Consider the following 18,694-nt stretch of genomic DNA (forward strand, 5'->3'; position numbering starts at 1 on the left):
GCGAAGCTCCGCCCCCGCTGACGTCACCGCTGCCCCCTGGAGGAGCCCGATGCCGGGGCGCAGCTGTCTGTCTCCTAGCAACGGGCGCGCGTGGCCTGCAACTCGCCCCCCGCCCGGCACGGGAAGGAGCCCAGGCTACGGCGCGCGGAGAAACCGCAGGGCGCGTGAGTGGGCGCGGGGGGCGGCGCGGGGCGCCCTGGAGGTTCCCGGCAGCCGCGCTGGGGGGGGAGATGTCTCTGCCGAGCTGACCCCGCACGGCGTCGTCCACGTGCCGCCCCCACAGACACCTCTCATGTACTTTCCCTCATATGCCCCTCTGTTAGGAGGCAGCCCCATAACAGACACGGGTGTTTGAGACAGGGACGACCAGAGGCTCCGGGAGCAGCGTCCCCCTAGAGAAGGGCACTGGTGCCTTTCCCGCTCAAACCCTGCCCTGTAAAAGCCACGAGGTGACACTTCCCGAGGGGCCTGCGTGTGGGAGCAGTTGAGAACCGTGGCGCCCAGCCCCGGGCCTCAGCTTCTGGGCTAAGACAACATGACTGAGGGCACCTGAGCACACGGCATCCGGGCCCAGCACTTGCGTGTAAGCCTATTTGGTGCATCAGGGAAATGGTCAGCCTGAACCCGTGGACACTCTGTTGTTGGTGGAGGTTACTAAGTTGCAGCAAGAGTTGTTGGGGCAACTACAGTAAAACCAGGGACCAAAGGATCATAGGAAGTCACTGGCAGCACCAATCCCTTGATTTTAAGATGATCTCTAGCATGGCTCATTCACGGGTCGTCAGGTGACTTGAGTCCAATCTTTGAACCGTGGATCTGTCTGCCAAAGTTGCAAGCCTTTCCACAGGGAAGAGTAGGCTGTTGGCTGGGATTCCTCTACTGTTCCTTCCTCCGCTCTCTTTTCTCTGTTTTGAGGGCAAGACGCTTTACCTCGAAACGGGCTGCCACTTAGTTGAGGTTGTGGCACCACTGGAGTTGGCTAGCAGTGCTCCAAGGGGGGACGCTAAGCAGAGTACACCAGCCAGCACCCACTGGCTCAGACAAGTCCAAGGAGTCAGTGGACGGTACCCAGTGAAACTCTCCCTGGAGACCCCAACAGATAAGGCACAGGAAGATGGCCCCACAGTCACCAGGGCCCCCACCTGGCTGGAGTCTCCTTCCTGGTCACATAGACAGGTCAGCTTAGCTAGGGCTAGGAGGAGAGTGACCAGGAGGTCCTGGGACTTGGTGGGGCCATGCGTGGAGAGTGCATAAAGAAAAACAGGTGGGGAATAGTGCAATCAGAGTCTCAGCAGAAAGTTCTTGAGGAGATGGTAAAGGGGCTGGAGCCTGGCACACTCAAGCTAGGGGACTTTTGCACATAGGATACCCAGCTGAAGTTCTGTGGCCCATGGATATTTATAGACATAGTTATTTGATTTGGACATTGGAAATATATGTACCAAAAAAATAGGAATGAGACCCAGTGCTCTTCACAGGCAGCTGTGGCTCTGGGTTACAAAGGGAATGCACGCAACAACATGGTTTTTGCAGAGGAGAAAAGTGAATCACAGAGAAGTGGAGTAACTTACCTGACTCTGTGTGCAGGCTGGTGGTAGAGCCAGGGACCAAACCCAGTTCTGAGTCCCGGCCAGGTGTGCTGTCCTCCAGCAGCACATGGGGAAATTCCACTTCAGCCAGCTGGAATTCATGCCTTCCTTCCCCAGCTAATGGGCTGGAATAAGGGCTGCTGCCCTGTGCCCTCCTCTGCATTCTGGTAGGGGATTGGGTCATCTGATCTGAGTAGACTGAGATCTCTTCACCTAGGCTAACTCTCACAGGCTCCTTCTGTGTAAGTCTGTTCAAAGTTAGTGCAGAAATCAGTCTTGGCTTATGGCGTCATTCCACTCCCAGCAGATATGGGGAAGTTGCACCCTATTAAAGAATACTGAAAACTGCCTTCCCGGCTGTCTGCCTTCTCCCTTGCAAAGATCAGCTTTGTCTTGGCACTCCCACACTCCAGCTGTTGTTTCTACCATGTAACATTGTTTTGCATGTCTCTCTCTGGAGGTCCATGGCCTTGATGACCCCCACAACTATCCGCTTGGACAGGAAGAACATTCATGCTATTGGGAACCTGCAGGGCGGGAGAGAGGTCCACAGCCTGTACCTGCAACAGGTAAAATGCTTCACCACACTCTTTCAGATGTGGTGATGGCACCCCCTGGAGATCAGCTCTCATCTGGTACAGAAGCCAGATTCTTATACCTAGTAACTCCCACTGCAAGCAAGAATGGATTTTATTAGTGGATGTTAAGAGTCCATCTTACTTAGCCATCCTCTAGTACTTTTCATATATAGTGGATCTTATACTAACATGAAAAACCAGTATCATTGGTGCTGTGCTACACCTGGGAAAACCAAAGCACAGAAGGGCAAAGTGACTTGCTTTAAGTCACCCTGCAGGTTAGTGTCAGAACCAGAAGAAAGTTTGTCTGTGAAATAAGGTTGAATTCTATCTACTATGCAATTTCGCAAGATTGCCATGTATGTTGGGATGAATGAGTCTATTCTTGAGAGGGAGAGAGACCCTAGGGGTGAGAGATTAGAGCAGTGATTCTCAACCAGGGTTCCCTTGAAGGGAGCTTCACTACCCAGCTTGTAAGGAGGAAAGCACCCTCCTCTTTCTGGTTCCCCATGCCCGCTGCAGCATCTCACAGACCAGCAGTGTCCTCCAGCTGCTCCTCTGGGGACTGCTGTCCTCCTCACCTTTTGGCACATCTGTGATTCTCCCTACTCTGAGCAGCATACTCTGCTGCGGGCAGGTAGACATGTGGATAGAACCATGCTTCTCAGCGCAGATCACCCCCACGGCTTCTGTGCTCCCAGAGTCAGTGGGAGCGACTGAGGGGGCAGAGGCTCTGGTCACTGGCATGCACAACCCCAGGGGAGCAGCCTTAGCTGCAGGCTCGACCACCTTTACCCCCTCAGGTGTGGAATAGAAGCAGGGAGTGGAACAAGCAGGATACAGCAGAGCAAGGTCCTGCCCCCACCACCCTCTCCTGGCACCAGCAAGATGGGTGATTCTCCAACTTTTTAGTCTCAAAGCAGCCCTCCATCACTTTTCTGAATTTATATTCTAGTTTACTGAATCTCAGCTTGCACCCCAGTGTGCCACAAAATTTAGAAAAGTGGTGGAAGACTGTCTTGAAGCTAAGAAGATTGAGAACCACTGAATTAGAGAGGCAATGACAGGTATTTTAGGCCCACATCTTAAGGGTTTTTTTATTTTGTTTTTAGAATCATAGAAAAGTAGGGCTGGAAGGGCTCTCACAAAGTCATCTACCCCTGTCTAAAACATCCTAAACAAATGTTTGCCTAACTTATTTTTTAAAATTTCAGGAACAAACCTTTACTCAGCTACAAGACATAATGCTCCAAACCTCAAAAACCACCTTTAACTTGCCACATATGATAGAGACGTATGGCCTTTGACTGAGACATGAATGAACAAACAAACAGGACAGAAAAATGGGGAAAAGCATATTTGATTTTTAATTTTTTGCTTTCAAAGATTTCGGCTATTGAATAGAGTATTATGGGGTTAATCATATAATTGACACAACTAAGGACATTTAGGTTTTAAAAATGATCTGCTTTTTAAAGTAATCTTAGAACACCTTAGTTCACCTTAAAATATAATTGGTACAAATCTCAGTACTGCTCTGGCCTCAGCTATCTGGCAGACGTTGTGAGGGTGATCTACCTGTTAAAAGCCCATTTTGCAGTTGGATCAGTTCATGAGAATCCCCCCGTCCCATGCAGAGCCCCATCAACTTTAGGGTCTGTGTGTGGGAATCAGGTTGCGGATTCTGGGCTTTCCATTCTGCTTCTGAAAATACTTACGCATACAGGTGATTTCACATGTTTGCAAAGCTTACACACATTAGAGAACTCTAAGAAAAGATCCACTCATTCTTTACTTAAAGCTTCCATGTTTTGGAAGCTGCATGCATGAGTCTCACTCTGACAAACAGATGCTTTACATGTTTTACCATGACTGTAGAGACTGCTCCCCAAACTCTTGAGTTTGGGCAATATATTCTCTTTTACTGTTCTCTACTCTCACTAGTTATAATAATAATAATAATCTTGGATCCTTTTAGGAGCATTGATTCTTTTCCTTCCCTGCAAAGGCAGCCTGCCTTGGAAGGATCTATATGGGACTGGGAGTCAGGAAGTTCTCAGTCTTACCACTTCTTTGCTGCGTGACTTCAGAGCAGCTGCCAGCACTTAGCTTTCCATGCTGTTGCATACCTGGCCCTCTGCCTTCGTGACTGTTTGCCCAGGGTGGCAAGCATGCTGGTAATAACCACTGTTATTCCTTATTTCATTTTTCAGAACCTAATTGAGAAAATTGAGAATCTCAGCTGCCTTCCCAACTTACGGTATGTGGGCTTCTAACAGCAGTATTAACTTCACAGATTGCACCTCAGAGAGGCAACTGTTGCAGTGCAACTGTAACTGCTGTCCGCTTTTGCCAGTGCTGGTGTGTTATCTTCAGATCAGCACTGTTTTTTCCTTGGTGGGGGTGGAATTTGATGTGTGCACTGACTTTAGTGTTCTCAAATTAGCTCAATCCTAAGACCTTGGCCCTGGTTCTTTGAATGCACATAGGACTTTGTCCTCAGGCTCTACATTTTTTCAGGCAAAAATGCAAACTAAATGTTTTTTTCTTTAGAGCCATTGGATCAGATCTCTGTCTTTAGGCCTGGACTCATTCTAACAGAAGGGAACAGGGAGATTTCAGTAGAAGTTAGATCAGGTTCTGGAAGATCAGCATAGGTTTTCTCTTATCTAGCACAACATAGGTCCATATAGGAATGTTTTCCACAGGAAGTCGCTTGTATCTGTGATTCCTCTTTGTATTCACTGAGGCAACTCCCTTATCTCCTGCTCCCCATGCTCTGCAGGTTCCTCTCACTGGCTGGGAACCGCATCCGCATAGTGGAGAACCTCCATGAGCTCCAGCAACTGCAGTTCCTGGACCTGTCACAGAACCAAATTGAGACACTGGATGCTGGTACGGGAGGTGCACAGGGCTACCGTTGTGGGACAGAGCCAGGCATGCCCTCTTGTCAACCTTTCTGTAGTTTTCAGTAACTTTGTTCTTAACACACTTTCAGGCTGAAGCCATCATTGCTAATACTGCTGCTTCTTGACAATTGTGCACTTTCCTAGTCTGGTCCAGCCAAGGATCCTAGTGCAGAAATAAATTGACTCTTATACCATGTGCTTGGTACCATTATTGCCATTACAAGGCAGCAAGAGAGTACACTGCTTGCTGAAGTTCACACAAGTCAGTGGCAGGTCTAGGTATAGAACCCAGGAGTTCTGCTCACCAGTGCCCTATTTTAACCACTAGATACCCACCCCCTTTCTTCCCCTAATGATTCTTTTTTCCATTCTACCTTTCATCCTTTATGAAAGTAGAGGCTTTCTTGTCTTATCTTTGGTGAAGTACCTCTTGAGTGTCCCACTAATGGTGATAATATCAGTAGTACAGTACTACATGCACACAGATCTGGGTTACACACATGCAGGCCTGCATGGGGAACTCACACAGTGAAAGATTTCTTTTTAGATCAGTGATTCTTAACCAGAGCACCACAGCACGCTGGGGTGCCCTGAGATCCTTTCAAGAGGGCAGTGTGGTGCCACACAGTGTTGGCTATGCAAGTGTGATTCACCAGATAAACCCAAGCACGTCAAATAAGAATGTTAAAAACATTCTGACCCAGTGTAGTCTTCCTGAGTTCTTTACAACAGAAGAATTGCTTTGTTATTTTTCCATTGTCAAAATTGGAGTAAAAACTAAGAGCTGGCATTTTCTGAGGGGGGCCTTGAGTTTGTTGAGGCATGCCTTGGGCTTAAAAATGTTGAGAACCACTGTCTTAGATCCTTAGAATCCTGCTACCATTCAGTCTCAGTGTCTAACACAGGGATTGGCAACACATGGCCTGCAGGCCAGATCCAGCTCATGGAGCTGGCAGGCTTTGGCTGTGCCCCTGCCTGTGCTACACAGTTTCCACCTGTGCCTGTGTTGCTGTCCCTTTTCCCCTCCCACTTCTCCAAATGAAATATGGACAGTGTCCAGCTATGCCAAGGCCATGCAGGAAGCGGCAGCAGCACAGATGCAGTTTGCATATGCCTAGCCCTGGTACAGCTTTCCATCGGCAGAAACTTGCTGCAAGTGGTGACAATGTGGGTGTAGCTCCCAGATGCCTTGCTTGGCCACAGGGAAAGCACCCTGCCCCTGATGCTCTGCTGAAGCCACCTGGCCTATATCAAGTTGGAGCTGAGCTGTTCCAGCCTGCAGCTTGTAAAGGTTGCTCACTGCTGACCTAACAGACAGTGGGCACATCTACACAAGACACTTAATGCTCAGTAGCCTAATAACACTGCAGTAGTGTGCCAGGCAAAAACCATGCTAGTATGCTACTGTGCAGTAGTATTAAGCTACTGCACAGTAAGTATCACAAAAAAATGTTCACTGGTGCTACTGCACAGTAACTGTAGTTAGTATATTTAGTTAGTACTTCATTAGGCAAGTACTAAACTAAATGTGCAGTAACTACTGCACATTAATGAACATGTACATGTGCCCAGTGAGTCCTAGAAGATGGGCCTCCCAACAAATTTTTTAACCAGAACTCGGCAAGCCATTGCTCTTGCCATGACATTCCATGTCCTCTCTTACATTTTGCGTCTGGATTCAGCTGAGCCCTTGAGCACACGCTTCTCCTCCACTGAAGTCAATGGGACTTAAAACACACTTTGTTAAATCAGCCTCCAGCTGATTTTTATTTTCATTTGGGCAGAAAGATGACAAGGTACCACCATGGCAGACACCATGTTTACCTCACTCTCAGGTACAGCAGGCCCGGCCTACACTTTGTGCTTCTAAAACCCAAAAGGGTGCACAGATTAACAACACATCCCTTCATTTAGCTGGGTACTCCCCAAGAAAACCAAAGTTTGAAGGGTATGCTTTCAGGGCAGAAGACTGTCTCACTATTCATCTCCCTTCTCCGGAATCTTGGAGTTCTCAAATGGACCCTTAGTCTGTGGCTGAATGAGCCAAAGGAAGGAATGAGATTTTAAAATACAACAGGGCAATAGCAGGGGACTGAGAATCAGGCCTGTACTCCATTATGGACTCTACCGCCCTCACTATATGATGTTAAAAAAATCATTTCAACTCCATGCCTCTGTTTCTGTAGGTACAGAGGGATAATATACCTTTATCCTGAGCAGGTGTTTGAGGCTTAAAGCTTGTGAAGCTCTTCAAGAGCTACAGATAGTAGATGCCAAAGCAAAGCGAGGCAAAGGTTTTCAGTGACTTGCAGTCTAACAGAGTACCCAATTGATAGCAGAGAACTCAGAAGGCCCCCACTCACATTTTTTCTTCCCCTTGTTCTGTGCAGATGAGCTGCCACAGAGCCTCCTCATTCTCAACTTAACAGGAAACAGATGCACCAACCAAGATGGCTACCGGTGAGTGAGAAAGCCCCTCTCACCAGAGTTTCATGGACAAGAATTAAGTTACTCATCTTGCTACAATCTTCTCTGATCCCATTGTCTTTCATATATGAATTGAAGTGCTAAGCAAGGTCTGGCTTATTTAGACTTAGCATGTGGATGGGAGACCCTTTAAAAGGACACAGTAGAGGCAGAAGGAGCAGGTTTCTTCATGCAGTGCCCCAAGTGAGTCAGTTGCTAGTCACAAGGTAGGGCTCTGTCCCAAAAGGGAACATGGCATAATGGACACTGAGCAGTACCAGCCAGTGTACCATTCACTAGTTTCCCGATTTCAGTTTTGTTCACTTTCCTGATTATGTTTTTGTCAACATGCAAATAGTATCCTCCAGCCTGGGGATCTTAAGTCACTTAAGCCTTGCCTCACTCTGCCCTGCACTTAAAGTAGAGTTTTTAAACATTGCTACTGGTTAGGCTCTTCTGCAGGGACTTGTCCCCCTATGGTTTGCACTGAAATCTGTCATTTAACTATAGCTACTGCCTAGCTGGAACAGCAGCCATGACCTTTGTCCCCAAGCTGAGATCTTTACTACATGTGCTAAAGGGCACTAGATCTACTACTAGAGATCCAGTAAATGGCAATACTCATAATCTTATGACCCTAGGGAATATTTTGCAAGAGTTCCTTCTCACACTGGCAACTCATCAGATTCCAGAGTGGGCAATTCCCTCTCCCTGAAATCTTAACTAAGTATAGTGAAATTTTCACTTTCTGCTCAGATCCATAGTAGACAGCTGCTGCTGTTCAGTTTGACATGCAGCTGTCACATGCCACCCTAGAAATAGCCATAATGGGTAGAATGATCCCAGAGTGCACGTTCTGTGTAAAGTGCTTTGAGAGATGTGAAGGAAATGCACTGTATTCTTTTGGCCTTTCCAGGGAGCTGGTACTAAGGGCCTTGCCACGTCTTTTAGAGCTGGATAACCAGACTGTCTCCAACTGGAGGAATTCTGCTCCAGCAGAGGAAGAGGAGGAGGATAGGGGAGGAAAGGATGGAGCTGCTGTTGACACCGACTCTGAGGAGGATTATGACATCTCTAAACTGATTGGACCTTTCACTGCAGGCAAAGGTACTTAGATTACTGCTGTCAGCCACTGAAAGTAACCAGGGCAAATTTTGTTCAGGGTACAAGGGAGTAAATCCAAACCAACTCCATCCCTTTCTCCTCCAGTTTTGTACTCTATACACTATTTGGGGCTATATGTGTGCGTCAGTGCTCATGAAAGGGCCTGTACAGCCTCTCATGTTCCAAAGGTGGGGAAAACCCTTCTGCTCACCAGAATCTCAGCCAAAGATGGTCAGCCCACATGCCTGCAACACCACCAGGGGGCACTGGAATGATATACAGGGCTCTGTTTAACCCACCTGTGTACTTCCTACCCCCTTGCTGGTCTCAGTTGCAGAGGGGTATTTTTTATCTTCTCTCACTCCCCTTCCTCGGCAGACTTTTTTGCAGATCTCCACCAGGAGCTGACCAGCCGGTCACAGAGGAGGAGAGAAGAGGTGCTGAAAGAACACCAAGTTTGCATGATGGAGCTTGCAGAATGTCAGAGCCTGCTGCAACCAGCTGGGCACCCCAGCTCAGTGACGTGGAAGGACTGGAGGGCAGTGAACCCAATGAAAAAGGGAGAGACACAAGTGAGATCCTCAGCCTCCAGGCCACTTGAGCCCCAGCTCAAACCCAGATCAGAACCTCTGTCATCTACTCCAAAGCCTGCCAGGCAACACAGTGCTACAGATGCTCCCCAGAAGGCTCTGAACAAGACAAAGACCCAGCTCAAGCCCCCAAAAGAGAAGGCTTGCATTGTGCCTAAAGCAACAGCTAGCAGAGCCCAGAAGTGACTGGAGCCCAGCCAACTCCCTCTCCTGCAAAGACACCTGGGACCTGTCACTGCCCACACCATCTCCAGACCCACAGAAACAGCATCATGAAGAGCATGGCTGACATGTAAAGCCCCTTTATTTTAGCTTATTTGTCTGTGGCCTTGTGTCCCAATCTCTCAGGGGATAACAGGAGGTTGGGGGTAAGTGCTGCTCAGTAGTCAGTTTGTACAAACATCAGCTCCTTCATTCTCCACAGGTAGGTAGGGATCATCTTCATTCTATAGAGGATGGAAGGCTACTAGCTTAGCAGAACTTCCTCCAAGGAAAAAGCAAGTGAGTACAGGTAGCCCAGCCACCAAATTCAGATCTACCCACCTAGCTGAGGCTCTCCCTTTTTCCAGCCTTCCTGATCCCATATCAAGATACTCAGTACCAGAGGCCCATTCAAATGAGGCCACTATTGAAATTTTGGACTCCAAGAGAATGACAAGTAGTAAAAGAGAAGAGATGGCAGCTCACATTGCTGGGGGCAGGGTCGGCATGGCCAGGTCAGGAAATTCCGGTCCAAAGGTGTTACCTCCAGTCCAGTGTCAGCCCCAACATGGCAGCAGAGTGACAACCCACATGGCTTAAAGCTGCTACTGTGCAGTGATGGGCAGCTCTGGTCCAGTTAAAGCAGCAGTGTTCAGATGTGAGGTGAGGAGTCAGGATTGGGACAGCAGCAAGGGGCTTGCATTTGTCTGAAATGCTCCAAGCTGCAAGAAAAGCAAAACAAAAGAGAAGCAACATCCAGATCCACTAGGGTGAGCAGAATTTTGATACAGGAGGCATGGTTTCAAGGGCTAGGGGTGGGATCAAATTCAAATGCACTCTTGAATATATGTACCCAGCAAGCAATGCTCCACCTTGACTCATGTGTCACCATTGCCTTGCCCAGTGGAACTTGACTTCCCCTGGTGGGACTTGCTGGCTATTTGAGCCAAAATCTAAGGATGAAAGTGGCTTCAGGTTTTCCAGAGGAGGACAGGATACCAGTGAATATAGTTAGTGCAGCCCCTCTATGCTATGCTTCCTCAACCCTGTAAGTGGCTAGAAATATGAGTCTTCAGACAGCCTGATGAAAACTTTCCCTTTTGGGACGGGTGCTAGACCCCTGTACCTGCCACATGGAAACTGGGCCACAGGGGTCATTTCCACAACATCTCTCAGAGATTGAGTTGAGAAGGGATTTTGCTCTGTTCATCCAAGACCCCTGCTCAGACTGGTATATCTTGGATGTGGCTCTGAAGGGATCTCCTGAGTCACACTCCAGGATCCTGCTGCCTCAGCCAACCATATTATTCAGTCCCAGTCTCAAACCATCTTCCAACCAATAAAGAGCAGTGGGAGCAAGAAATCCTTGGAAAGGTTTCTGCAGAGTCTTGTGTGTCTGAAGGTCAGAAGTTTCCTACCAATTCCAGGCCTCTGTTTATCCAGGACCACATTTATGCCCATCTACTCTTGTAAAAAGGCAAGGGGGCAACTGAGGTCATGTAGGCAAAGAAAATCAGTGCACTGAGCTGACAATACCTCAGAGCAAACCACCACATGAGGAGCATGGGCAGTACTGAGGGAGCCCCTGACAGAGAGAAAAAGACAAGCTAAAGGGAGGGGAGTAGTCTCCAAGTCCAGTCCACAAAATCTGCCATATGTGTCAGTCCTTCCCCAACCAACCACCCACCTGCTGCGGGGCTTATTTGTAGAATTTGATCTCCGTGTCTATACAGTCAAAGAAGAGGTCTGCCAGCTCCTCCGGCTCCAGGGTGATACCACCTGCCAGCATCTCCTTTGCAGCCTCCAGGCCCTGCCTCTCCAGATCTTGCATGGTCTGCTGGAGCTTTTGGCCCTGCTCCTGCCAGGTAGGAGGAAGAGAGGAGAGGGAGAGACAGAAATTCAAAACAGCCTCATGGGGGCCTGCTGCTCCTCATGACAGCATGGTTTAGGAGCAAGTCCACTGATATCCATGGAGTGACATCAAGCCAGGAGGAGAATTAGGGCCCAAGCCCAGTCCTTCCCCCTCCATCTCCCAGAAACCACACCCTGACCGCACACCAGGAGCTCCACATCTAAACTGCCTCTTATTATGATGCCAGAACCCATGGAAAGCAGGAAGAGCTCAGTGCCACAGCATCAGGCCCAGCCACCCATCCGCATTCACAGCACTCAAGAAGCAAGCAGAACCCCAAGGTAGCTAGGGCATGATCCCTGAGCACTCAGTCACCTGGCCTGTCTGCATGAGCTTCACTGCAGCTTGGTGCTCCCGATAGAGTTCATGCCTCCGATCAACTCTGCTCTGGAATCGAGGGACCTTCTTAACAGGGTCCTCAGCACCGAAGCTTGGAGACCTCACCTGGGGCACTGGTGTTATATTGGCAACGAAGACAAAGGGTTTAAACACAGACCTGCAGGCCAGGAAGGGGAGAGAAGCAGAAACTGTCAGGGCCTTCACCCAATCTCCTGGATGCTAAACTGTTCCCAAAGCTTCTCAGGTCAATATGTTTTGGCCATATCTTTCCCTGGGTGCTCTCTCCCCACCCATGTCTGATTAAACTGATGCTCTACAGATGAACTGGGGGAGTTGTAGGTATTGATCCAACAATGGGATGGTATGAGAGTATGACAACGTAACACCCAGGATGGCATCACTGTTTTAGGACCCAGTTTCTGCATTCTCAGGGGCTTCCCGTGCACTCAGAACCCACAGGACAGGAGCCTGGATGCTTGCTTTAGGAACTGAAGATCAGTATCCACCACGGCACTCCCACTTTGGATGCCTGCAGTGAGATCATCCCTGGACTGACTACTGATGCCTGGCAAAGGGTTGAATAGGGCCAGGAAAAAGCTTGTGGTTCAAAATCACTCAAAGACTATAAACAGATGTCACCAAATGAAGTACATTAGCTGTGCTGGAAAGTGTCCCAACACAGCTGATCTGCTTCATTGGATAAAAAAGCCATTGCCCATTGTTGTGCAGGGTCAAGCCCTGCCACTCCCAGGAGTTTCCCTGCGGTTTCCCCATTTGCACACAAGCATCTGAGGAAGTCAACTGGAGGCATTCCTCTGCAGATGGGAGAACGCAAGCAGGTGCTTGAGGGGCCAGATCCTGCTTGAGTATTTCTGAGGCATTCAGGATCGGGCCCCTTGCATCCCAAGAGCCCCTGCCCAAAGCACCTGGACAGCACAGGCAGCTCTAGGCTGCCTGCACTCTCCCACTCTAAAGTAAACAAATATCTGCCACAAAATAGCATAAATTCATACCACTTATGTCACAGCCACAAATTCTGGGCATTTGTGGTGCAACAAGGGGCAGTGATGTCTGTTTGCCTGGCTTTAATGCTGTCATTAAACATTTTTATGTGGCACAGAGGCAACATCTGTTTCCAGCCACAGCCTTAACATACAGGCTAAAGGTGCAATCCCTACCTGGTGCTGAGCATTCTCAGGGAAGCCACTGGGAGTGGAAACTTAGACCCAACAGGTCTGTTTAACTATCACATACCATCCTCTTCCTGGTTTATCTGGCAACCTAGAAGCCAAGACCCTATTGGCAGCTGCGTCACTGACCTGGAAGGATCAGGGGTGGCTGTAAAGAAATGGATGCAGGGCAAAGCTGGGTCCTGGGGAAGGATGGACACCATGCTACCTGTGGTGCAGAAGCCCTCTGAGTCCACACAGATCCCGCTGGCCTTGTCCCTGAGGATTCCCATGATGGTCTCTACTGTGATGTGGCCTAGCAATGTGAGGAAAGAAACAGAATAACCAACTCCATAAGTGCTGGGGACCAGGCTTCCCCATCAGCTAGCATTGTTAGGTCACTGCACCCCCAAAAGGAGGTGGGACTGACTGGGTTTCTTGGCAGAAATGACAGCAACCACCAGACAGGCCTTTGTCCTCATGTGCCTGGTAAGCAGACATGGCACTGCCCTGGCAAAGGCCAACAATACCATTCCCAAGCCCGCACCTGCATGCTGCTGCAGCAGCTCCCGGCCAGCACAGTACCGAGCTTTGGCTGCCTCCATGCGGACAGGCTGATGGGTGAGTGAGAAGATCTCAGCAAAGTTGAACTCGCCATCCCCATTCCACCAGCCCTGGCTCTGGGCATGGTGCCTCAGCTTCACGTGTTCAGCAGCAATGTCTGTGCCAATGCTCAGCTGGTTGGAGATATTTCGGGCCCCTTCTGGAAAAAGAATCACTGGTCACGTTAGACTGTGTTTGAGAAGAGGGTTCTTGGAAAGAGCCCAGATCTGCCCTGGAGACAGGAGGCTGCTGTTTACCATCACAGCAGAAGCCACGGCAGGGCCAGTTTCTTGGAAGCTGTCCTACACATCTTCCTGACCCACAGAGACCCCTCTGAAGGAATGAGAGGGTTCCAAGGGGAAATACTTATCTTCTTTGTCACCAGGGAGGACTGGCAGCTGGTGGATTTATAATACAAACTGAGCCAAGACCCTCAATGCTAAGGCCACCAGAGACACTGGATAGAAACCTATCATCTGGCCTCCTCTGGATGAGACTCAGTAACCACGACATGAAAGGGTCTATGTTCATCTGAGTCAACCAGACCTCTTGGTTCTCTCTCATCTTTCTGAGCTGTTTTTTTTTTTCTTCACCCTCCCCTATTTCCCTGCTGGGATGGAAACAACGGTGTCCCAGTCCAGCTGGGACTGGAAGAACACACTGCTTCCTCAATGGCACCTCCAGCCTCACCAGTCCTTTGGCATATCCCTCACGTATATACTGCTAACCTCTGATTTTCTCAGCTGCCCAGTACCGGCCAGCCGTCTCCAGCACCCAAGCTTCGGTCCGGTCTGCCAGCAGGAAGGTGTTATGATAGATGAAAGGGGTGGGCTCTTCCTTGCAGCTGCCTCCTTGGCCATAGCGCTCCAGCAAAGCTGTGATCACCTGCATAGCTTCATGGGCTGAGCGGCCCCTCTCCAAACCTAGCCTGCAACACATGGAGCAGAAAAAGAAAGAACTGCAGTAGGATGGAGGTAGGAGTCCATGCTCCGCTCACCTCCCTCCCTGCCCAAGACCCAAACACAGACTCCTGCAGGAAGAGGAGATTCATAACACATCCAGAGAATGCCATGGTCTGGCTGCCAGCTGGGCAAGTGGACAAAGCATAGGCATCATGCAGCTGCCACTGCATGGGTACTGAGAGCTCAGCAGATCATAGATTTCATAGACATTAGGGTTGGAAGGGACCTCGGAAGATCATCAAGTCCAGCCCCCCACCCAAAGGGCAGGAAGTCAGCTGGGGTCATACGATCCCAGCAAGATAAGCATCCAATTTGCTCTTGAAGGTGTTCAATGTAGGTGCTTGAACTACCTCCGATGGCAGGCTGTTCCAGAGCTTGGGGGCTCGGACAGTAAAAAAATTCTTCCTTATGTCCAGCCTGAGATGGTCTTGTAGTAGTTTATGACCGTTCGACCTCGTCATCCCTTGGGGTGCTCTGGTGAACAAACGTTCCCCCAGATACTGGTGGTCGCGCCGATAAACATATAGGTGGCCATCAGATCACCCCTGAGCCTGCACTTTTCCAGGCTAAAGAGCCCCATGGCTCTCAGCCTGTGGTCATAAGGTGTTTTCCTGACCTCTGATCATGCGCGTGGCTCTTCTCTTGACTCTCTCAAGCTTCTCCACATCCTTTTTGAATTGTGGAGCCCAAAACTGGATGCAGTACTCCAGCTGCGGCCTCACCAAGGCCGAGTACAAGAGGAGAATGATGTCCCGGGATTTGCTTGAGAAGCATCTATGGATGCAAGCCAGCGTTTTGGTCGCTTTACTAGCCACAGCATCGCATTGGAGGCTCATGTTCATCTTGTGGTCAATGATGACCCCCAAGTCTCTTTCTTCTGTAGTGCTGGCCAGTGTAGCACTGCCAAGCCTATAATGGTGCTACAGGTTTTTCTTCCCAAGATGGAGAACCTTGCATTTTCTGGTGTTTAACATCATCAGATTCTCGTCCGCCCATCTACTGAGCCTGTCCAGGTCAGCCTGGATCACCCACCTGTCTTCTGGCATGGATGCTTTGTCCCAAAGTTCGGTGTCATCGGCAAACTTGGCCAGTCCGCTTCTGACTGCAATGTCCACATCATTAATGAAGATGTTGAACAATATGGGTCCAAGGACAAAGCCTTGGGGGACCCCACTGGTCACAGGACACCATGATGAGTGACTGCCATCAATTACAACCCTCTGGGTCCGACCACGGAGCCAGTTTCCCAGCCAGCGGATCATGGTGGAGCCAAGGCCACAATTGGCCAGTTTCGCCAAGAGGTGATCATGGGATACCAGATCAAAGGCTTTTTTGAAGTCAAGATATATGACATCAATCTCTTCTCCCTTGTCCAGGTGATAGGTCACCTAGTCATAGAAGGAAATGAGATTGGTCAAGCAAGACCTACCCACAACAAACCCGTGCTGGCTATCCCCCAGGATGTTGGCGATGGCCAGTCCATTAGGGATGGCCTCTTTAATAAACTTTTCTAAGATCTTCCCTAGGATAGAAGTCAGGCTGATGGGATCAGATCATAGCCCAGCAAAGAGAACACCTGGCTGATAACACTGAGTAGCCCAGGCACAAATCAGGGACTGTGGTTGACAACCATGGCTGTGGTGGCTCTCTGCCTCCAGATCCCTCCCTTTCTAGCCCATCTCACCTGACCAGGTCCATTCCCAGCAGAGCCTCCTCCTCTCCAACAGGCTCCTTGGTCCACACACCTTCATTCCCAATGCAGACCCCATGCTCATTGGCTCCCATCTCTGCTCCCCACAGCCAAGCCGGGCGGCTCAGGATGATCGCATGGGTCTTCTCTGTTTGGTCAACCTCAATGTATGTACACTAGAGAAAGGATGGGGGAGAGGCCGGTTGGCAAACTGGACAGCAAGACATGCTTTTTCCCTGGTCCAGGGGCCCAGATGCCCCCAGTGCAGCATCCCCCGTTCTTCCCCAGCACTTGTTGTTCCTGGCACATGGACCACTCACCTGCACCTTGGTCCCACTGGAGTAGGCTGCAGCAGGGAAGTAGACGACTTCCTGGACCTCATTACTGGGCCGGTCTGAATTTTTGCCAAAGATCACAGCCTGGGAGGCGGTGGCTGGAGGGAGGGCCACGAAGCAGTCACAGGAGGAGGGCGCAGGGGGGATGTGCTCAGCCATCCTAGCCAAGTGGGGAAGAGACAAGGCAAGTCAAAGCTATGCTAGTGAAAACTTGTCCCTGCAGGAAGTGCATCTCAGCTGGTGCCCCCACCCTCTCCCATAGCCAGCCAGCTGCTTCCTGACCATGGAGCAGCCAGCGGGAGCCACCTGTGCCAGCAACCGCAAGGGGGGAGAAATACATCCTCTGCCACCGAGGTCCAGGGTGTATCCTGCCCTTTTCTCTTGACAAACTCACCCGCCAGGCCCTCTTCCCAGGGACCCCAAGACAGGACCGTGGGGTGGGCAAGCTCCTGGGCCCTGGCAAGTCCACAGCCAACTCAGCTGGGGCCTTTAAAGAAGAGGACCCCAAGGTCACTCTCCCCCACGATCCCCACCCAACCCCTTCTGCGGTTCTGGCTACGGGCACCCCAGCCCCGGTGCTGCTGTCCGCAAGCCAAGCTCGCCCCGGGAGGGCCGCGGGAAGGGGCGGCCTGGGGCTCCCACCGGGCCGAAGCAGGCCCCTGGCAGCTACCCGCACGCCGACAGCCTGGCCAAACCGGCGCCAGCTGCTGAGCAGGGAGCCTGAGCTCCGGCTGCCCGCAGCGCCAGGGGCCGGGGGCCAGGGGTTGCGGGCGGACTCCAGCCTCCAGCACCTGTGCAGCCCGCTCCGCTCCGCCCCAGCCCCGCGGCCCCCGGCGCCGCCGCTTCAACCCGCTGCGGCCGGCGACGGCGGCGCCCTGTGGCCGGAGGCTGCCAAGGCACAAGCCCGGAGAGGAAAGGGGAAGGGGCAGGACGCGCGAGGGCCTTCTCCAGCGGGCTCCCGCCCCCCGACACGGGCCGCCGGGGCCGAGCGCGGGGGCTGCGGGGCTGGAGCCGGACGCGCCGCCAGGGGGCGTCCCCGCGCCCGCCCGGCTGGCTGGCCCTGCCCCGCCTGCGCCCGCGGCTGGGGAGCACGGGGTGCGGGAACACACACACTGGGAATGAGTGGGGCTCTCTCTCTCTCTCTCTCTCTCTCTCTCTCACACACACACACACACACGCACACGGAATGAGTGGGGTCTCTCACACACACTGGGAATGAGTGGGGGTCTCTCTCACATACACACGCACACACAGGGAATGAGTGGGGGTCTCACTAACACCCCAGTGAGGTGTCATTGGGATGGTCCCTCACTAACACCCAATTGGGAACAAGTGGGGCCCCTCTAAAATCCCCATGGGACCAACTGAGATCTCTCCCACCACCGGAATGCCCCGGATCCTTGGATGTCCCTTCTCCTCCCCTCTAGGCACAGGCGGGATGTCCCCATTTGGGATGGGATTCGGTAAGGGCAGCCATTCCCTCTCACCTCCTTTTGCCCCCCCACCTCCCTCCCGCCTTTGGACAGCTCAGCCTGGCCCCTCTTCCCAGGCAAGAGAGAAGTGGGGGCTTTGTTACCCTTGGGAACAGGTGCCATGGGAAGCCCTGGGGGGGACGGATGGAATTCTCTCAGGGTTTTCTCTCACCCCATTTCTCTGCTCTCATTTGCAGTGCAGCCTGGTTGCATTGGCCAGAGGCTGGAGGGCAGGGTGTGGGCAGCTGCATTCTCTCCCACCGTCTTTAGAGTCGTTTCTCCAGCTTTGTCCCTTTCCTCACCCCCGCACACTGCAGTGGGTGTCACGGCTGTGTAGCATGCCCCAGATCAGTGCAAGTTACACTGGCTTTGTCACACCTGCTTGCCAACCAAGGTAGGCCTGCTTTGCAAAGTACACTGTCATTCCCATCCCTGTGGATTTGGCCTCCAGGCTGGGCGATGAGTATCGCATCCTCTCATGCCAGCCTTGATGTAGGCCAGAGACACACAGGAAAGTATCCAGATGGCTGCAAACAACAGCAAGAGAGAGAGAGAGAGAAGCTGGAGGAGGGTGGAGAAAGTGAGGAAGAGACGCTTAGCAGAGAACCGGACTCACTGGCTCTGTGGCCTGCTTCTTGCCTCTAGCCCCATAACTCATTCATTGCTATTTCATCCCATTGCTTCCCCTCCCCTGAGGCCGGTTCTGCCAGGCCAGGCTCCCTCTGCTCCAGATCTCCGTGTCAGATACTGGGTGTCTCCACTTCAGGGCTGTGGC

The 18,694-nt window shown here is 51.2% G+C and overlaps 2 protein-coding genes across 12 annotated transcripts; one reads left to right on the forward strand and one right to left on the reverse strand.

Moving 5' to 3' along the window:
* The first annotated feature begins 16 nt into the window (after window positions 1–16).
* Window positions 17–9,422, forward strand: LRRC46 (leucine rich repeat containing 46). Its single transcript, XM_090041671.1, has 7 exons — window positions 17–164; window positions 2,050–2,158; window positions 4,381–4,427; window positions 4,953–5,062; window positions 7,467–7,536; window positions 8,459–8,649; window positions 9,025–9,422. The coding sequence occupies exons 2-7, from the start codon at window positions 2,054–2,056 to the stop codon at window positions 9,420–9,422; spliced, it is 921 nt and encodes a 306-aa protein (XP_089897797.1). The 5' UTR covers window positions 17–164; window positions 2,050–2,053.
* SCRN2 (secernin 2) lies at window positions 3,263–17,364 on the reverse strand. 11 transcript variants are annotated; one of them, XR_016441967.1, is made up of 9 exons: window positions 16,433–17,232; window positions 16,107–16,288; window positions 14,189–14,388; window positions 13,405–13,620; window positions 13,008–13,173; window positions 11,665–11,845; window positions 11,125–11,295; window positions 9,924–10,159; window positions 3,263–5,028 (listed from the first exon to the last, which is right to left on the reverse strand). XR_016441967.1 is itself a non-coding variant. In XM_090044615.1 (9 exons), the coding sequence occupies exons 2-8, from the start codon at window positions 16,604–16,606 to the stop codon at window positions 11,137–11,139; spliced, it is 1,278 nt and encodes a 425-aa protein (XP_089900741.1). In that variant the 5' UTR covers window position 16,607; window positions 17,239–17,364; the 3' UTR covers window positions 9,523–10,159; window positions 11,125–11,136. The 11 variants fall into 11 exon arrangements, 7 of the variants coding, with proteins under 7 accessions (XP_089900741.1, XP_089900743.1, XP_089900742.1 ...); XR_016441965.1 differs by lacking the exon at window positions 3,263–5,028 and adding an exon at window positions 9,041–9,178; XR_016441966.1 differs by lacking the exon at window positions 3,263–5,028 and adding an exon at window positions 9,523–9,682.
* Window positions 17,365–18,694: the final 1,330 nt, after the last annotated feature.

This window comes from Crocodylus siamensis, chromosome 4, assembly GCF_052110815.1.
Source record: "Crocodylus siamensis isolate JL-2025a chromosome 4, ASM5211081v1, whole genome shotgun sequence".
Lineage (NCBI taxonomy): Eukaryota > Metazoa > Chordata > Crocodylia > Crocodylidae > Crocodylus > Crocodylus siamensis.